The sequence below is a fragment of the Seriola lalandi genome, unplaced genomic scaffold (genome assembly GCF_002814215.2).
Source record: "Seriola lalandi dorsalis isolate HSWRI2012SDOR001 ecotype SW California unplaced genomic scaffold, Sedor1 jcf7180002050487, whole genome shotgun sequence".
Taxonomy (NCBI): Eukaryota; Metazoa; Chordata; class Actinopteri; order Carangiformes; family Carangidae; genus Seriola; species Seriola lalandi.
In genome coordinates this window covers 5,156-10,704 of record NW_019521040.1, presented here as the reverse complement: position 1 = coordinate 10,704, position 5,549 = coordinate 5,156, and the positions used below count along the sequence as shown (strand labels likewise).

At 38.6% G+C, this 5,549-nt stretch overlaps 1 protein-coding gene across 1 annotated transcript in view; it reads left to right on the top strand.

Annotated features, from left to right (window-relative positions):
• The first annotated feature begins 360 nt into the window (after positions 1-360).
• LOC111649348 (uncharacterized) overlaps positions 361-5,549 on the top strand; it is a 10,084-nt gene continuing 4,895 nt past the window's right edge. Inside the window, exons 1-7 of the mRNA XM_087171948.1 lie at positions 361-437; positions 3,323-3,375; positions 3,586-3,733; positions 3,855-3,986; positions 4,327-4,482; positions 4,684-4,738; positions 4,922-5,194. Of these exons, the coding sequence (XP_087028074.1) occupies positions 3,372-3,375; positions 3,586-3,733; positions 3,855-3,986; positions 4,327-4,482; positions 4,684-4,738; positions 4,922-5,194 (768 nt within the window). The 5' untranslated portion in view covers positions 361-437; positions 3,323-3,371. The remainder of the gene's footprint in view (positions 438-3,322; positions 3,376-3,585; positions 3,734-3,854; positions 3,987-4,326; positions 4,483-4,683; positions 4,739-4,921; positions 5,195-5,549) is intronic.

Sequence of the window (5,549 nt, the reverse complement as noted above, 5' to 3'; positions counted from 1 at the left end):
TGTGGATCTCTGGGGAGGTATTTTTATAATCACATATTTATATACTTATAAAAACACATTGAGGGGGAAAAAACTGATGAATTGTGATGTACATGCATTTACATAAGTTTATTCTGAGCGAGTGGGTCGTTTTAATAATGAATATTTTCCACAGGGTTGAATCATTCGCATTTTCATGGTAGCAGCATTATTAAATATGCCTAATCAACACTTTCTCCGGGTGTTTGTAGCTGAATACGTTATTTTAACACAGTCCGTCATATATGCACATTTTTAAAAGCCAAAGTGACGCACGTGAGTCGAATAATCGCGGCTGAATGAAATGCAGCGGATAAGACAGAATCACGCCCTTTGGTCACATCTCAATTCAGCTGCGTCAAAGCGAAAGTGCAGAAGAAAGGAGGAAGCTGCTTCGACTGGACGGAGACACGTCGCAGGTAAAATAGGTTTTTGCATACAGAAGTCATTAGAATAGATGACTGCATCAGTTAACCAGGACGGAATCAGTTTTGAAGTAGTTTGAATCGACTGCGGTTGTTTTTCCCGAAGCCATTGAACAGAAATGTTAAATGTAAAAAGTACACACTGCTGTTGATGCAAAGTGTGATAGGCCTCACCTGAACTAACCTGACCTAGCTCTGCTCAAATACAACCAGAGGTTAATCGCTGAATGTGTTCTGTTAGTCTGAAGTACAGTGATCACATAGGTGGGTTTTCCCGCTTGTTAACTTAACAAGAAGGGCCAGTGTCAAACTACACACAAGGATTAACATTCCGCTACACAGTTTGTTCTGAAATATAATAATAATAATAATAATAATAATAATCTCAAAGGAGACAAATGGACGGGACATACAGCGAACTGGACTTGAACTAATTTGCCGGTGAGTTCAGTTCCTCTGCTCTTGCTACAAATCCAAACAGGACAAATACTCTCCACTGAGCTGAGAGCATTGTGTTAACACTGATAATAATTGCTGTCTATTAGTGCAGATATTTACAAACTGAACTAAGGAAGCTGAAAATACTTTTGAATATCTGTATTTAAGATAAATGAAATAAAATAAACAAAAGGAACAAAATCTAAAGTCCCTGTAGACCTGAGATGAGGAAGACATGCATGAACTGTAAGACCACATGAAAATATTTTATTATCAAAAAGAAATACACTGAACAAAAATATAGATGCAACACTTGTTTTTTTCTCCCATTTTCATGAGATGAACTCAAAGATCTAAAACATTTTCTATATAAACAAAATAACCATTTTTCTCAAATATTGTTCACAAATCTTTCTAAATCTGTGATAGTGAGCACTTCTCCTTTGCAGAGATAATCCATCCCACCTCACAGGTGTGGCATATCAAGATGCTGATTAGACAGCATGATTATTGCACAGGTGTGCCTCAGGCTGGCCACAATAAAAGGCCACTCTGAAATGTGCAGTTTTGCTTTATTGGGGGGGTCTGGGGGAGTCAGAAAACCAGTCAGTATCTGGTGTGACCACCATTTGCCTCACGCAGTGCAACACATCTTCGCATAGAGTTGATCAGGTTGTTGATTGTGGCCTGTTGAATGTTGGTCCACCCCTCCAATGGCTGTGCGAAGTTGCTGGATATTGGCAGGAACTGGAACATGCCGTCATATACGCCGATCCAGAGCATCCCAAACATGCTCAATGGGTGACATGTCTGGTGAGTATGCTGGCCATGCAAGAACTGGGATGTTTTCAGCTTCCAGGAATTGTGTACAGATCCTTGCAACATGGGGCCGTGCATTATCATGCTGCAACATGAGGTGATGGTCGTGGATGAATGGCACAACAATGGGCCTCAGGATCTCGTCACGGTATCTCTGTGCATTCACAATGCCATCAATAAAATGCACCTGTGTTCGTTGTCCATAACATACGCCTGCCCATACCATATCCCCACCGCCACCATGGGCCACTCGATCCGCAACATTGACATCAGAAAACTACTCACCCACACGCTGTCTGCCATCTGCCCTGAACAGTGAAAACCGGGATTCATCCGTGAAGAGAACACCTCTCGGACGTGCCAGACGTCATCGAATGTGAGCATTTGCCCACTCAAGTCGGTTACGACAATGAACTGGAGTCAGGTCGAGACCCCGATGAGGACGACGAGCATGCAGATGAGCTTCCCTGAGACGGTTTCTGATAGTTTGTGCAGAAATTCTTTGGTTATGCAAACCGATTGTTGCAGCAGCTGTCCGAGTGGCTGGTCTCAGACGATCTTGGAGGTGAACATGCTGGATGTGGAGATCCTGGGCTGGAGTGGTTACACATGGTCTGCGGTTGTGAGGCCGGTTGGATGTACTGCCAAATTCTCTGAAACGCCTTTGGAGACGGCTTAAGGTAGAGAAATGAACATTCAATTCACAGGCAACAGCTCTGGTGGACATTCCTGCTGTCAGCATGCCCATTGCACACTCCCTCAAAACTTGCGACATCTGTGGCATTGTGCTGTGTGATAAAACTGCACACCTGTGCAATAATCATGCTGTCTAATCAGCATCTTGATATGCCACACCTGTGAGGTGGGATGGATTATCTCTGCAAAGGAAAAGTGCTCACTATCACAGATTTAGAAAGATTTGTGAACAATATTTGAGAGAAATGGTTATTTTCTGGATATAGAAAATGTTTTAGATCTTTGAGTTCATCTCATGAAAAATGGGAGCAAAAACAAAAGTGTTGCATTTATATTTTTGTTCAGTGTAAATGACAAAAGACCAACAAGGAAAACCTATGTACTAGGCATTGCAACCTAAATATTCCTAATGTTTATGTATTTACTGTTACATTTACCCTGTCATTACTGCCAGGACAAAGCTTCAGCTCAACTTTTCATTGTGTAAGAAAAGCTGCAGCTAGGTCACAGTCAAACAGGTCATGTGTAAAGGATAAGGCAGGGGAACATTTAAATAGTGCCTTGGCAAAATACAGAGGAGTCAGCCAATGGTGTGGACATGGCAACACTTTGCTAGATCTCCTGGAACTGTCTTGCAGCCATGGGGCATTCCTCCTCCTCTGCTGCTGATATTATTTTGTTGTGCATCCATATAAACAAAGATGCAGGGGTCAGACCCACCCTTCCTTGGCTGGACATTATAGAGCCTCCCTTGATAGTTTGCATATCAAATGTCAATCTGAACTTAATTTTTTTTTAATTTAGTATTATTATTGTCTTAAGGGTGTCCTTTCCTAATAAAAAAACAAAAAACAAAAACTTTTTTATAAAGGTTTTTAAAAGATGTATTCTATAATAAATCAGCAAAGATCAATCTCCCACTCTAGGCATCCATCCCTTTTTCCAGATGTAGAAGTTCATAGTCCAGTTTTGTGAATGGGTGAGTTGTATTTTGAATATTTACATGATCAGTTCAGTTATTTCTGAAAATTTAAACAATTTCAACTGCTCAGTAATACAGACCTGTAGTGTATTGATTATTGTAATTATTATAATTCTTGTGTTAAAGTGAAAATAAATGTCCTGTATACTGAGTAAATAGAACCCTGAGTTTAACTACTGTGCAAAATTTAACTTTGTTTCTTTTAAGAAAAAAAAACTCAAATCAAAATGGATGGTGCAGAGGAGAGTGAACAGTTTCCTGATAGGCCACAGGTGCCTGCCTCATCCTGTGTGTCCATGAAAAGTGACACCTCCATGAAGAAACGCAATGACTTCACCAAAGAAGCAGCTGATAGGTACATGAAGTCTATTCTTGATTAAAAGTGATAGATATCTTGACAATTGTTGACTGGATTGCCATTTAAAAATTGATGCTGACCCCCACTGTCCAATGACGATAAATCCTTATCTTATCAGCTCAGTTAATTTTGAGAAGAAGAAAAGAAGAAGAGAAGACTCGGCTGCATTAACCTGTGTGTCCATGAAAAGTGATGTCTCCATGGAGAAACGCAATGACTTCACCAAAGAAGCAGGTGATAGGTACATAAAGTATGTTCTGGTTCTTTAAAAGTGATAGTTCTGTGGCTCTACAGATGCATCTCAATAAATGAGAATATCATGGAAAAGTTAATTTATTTTAGTAATTCAATTCAGAAAGTGAAACTCGTATATTATATAGATTCCTTACTCACAGTGAAATATTTCAAGCCTTTATTTCTTTTAATTTTGATTATGGCTTACAGCTAATGAAAACCCAAAAATTCAGTATCTCAGAAAATTAGCTTCTGTAGTTATTTGGGAAATTTTTTTAAAGAATTAAAATTCTCAACATTATATGTTGATAGACCAAGAGTTTAACCACTACACAAAATTTAACTTTTCTTTTAAGAAAAAAGAAAGCAGGTATTGCCTTCAAAATGGATGGTGCAGAGGAGAGTGAACAGTTTCCTGATAGGCCACAGGTGCCTGCCTCATCCTGTGTGTCCATGAAAAGTGACACCTCCATGAAGAAACGCAATGACTTCACCAAAGAAGCAGCTGATAGGTACATAAAGTTTATTCTTGATTAAAAGTGATAGTTCTGTGACTCTGGGGTTTAAAATGCTGATCTGTCCAAAACCTATACGTACACCTTATGTACCTATGTCTATAGGTACAGAAATCTAGTAAGAGATCTGCTCAATGAGAATATTCTATTAAAACAGGCTGAAATCTAAAAAATAACATTTTTGATATTTGTCTCAAGAGACCAATATGACTGCTCAGAATCTACGGAGATGGATGGAAATGCCATATTTAAGGTTGGTTATGTTTCTAATGTCTGTACTAAAACCATAATGGCAAAAATAACTAAGCATAAGATAATAGTATTGTAATGATAGACATTTCTGAAACAACAATGAAGTTGGTGAGTTTTTGGTTTTCTTTGAGGAAAGTGAGTCAAAATGATCTGCACCCACTGTCTTCTACTTTCTCCACTGCAGCTGGTGGAAACTCAGGGCATGGAGATTTTTCAGAGTGAGCTGAAAAGGTATAAACGGATGCTCTTTCCACACCTTTCACAATCTTCTGTGAGTGAAGAGCAGGATGAAGAAAGTTTGACTACAGAAGATGAAAAGCAAGACAGCAGTGCCAGTGAGGGGGTTCTGAAGGTTACACTGCACGTCTTAAAGGAAATGGGCCACAGTGCGCTCGCTAACGAACTGGAGAAACGTAAGTACCAAGAGGAGGGTATGATATGTGATGTATTTGTGAATGCCAATAACTGATATATTGTGCTTTATCCTATTATATATGATCAATTTCACAAAAAAAAAAAAAAAAATGAATTTGGTGGTTTCCCCAAAGTGTCAATGATGGAAGAATTTGATCAAAAATGTACTGTAGGATTCAGGAAGGGGGGTTATATTATTATATCAACTGTTTCAGGTGTTTTTTTTTTTTAATACAATAATTACATATTGTAAAACAAAACCATCTGAAACATAAAATACAATTGTATAATGTTTCAGGTGTTTTTTATGATATATAATTATTTTATGTTTCAGGTATAAGCAATGCCACTAAACAGCAGTTTTATGTTTCTTGGGCAAAGCCCTTTCTTGGTTTAAA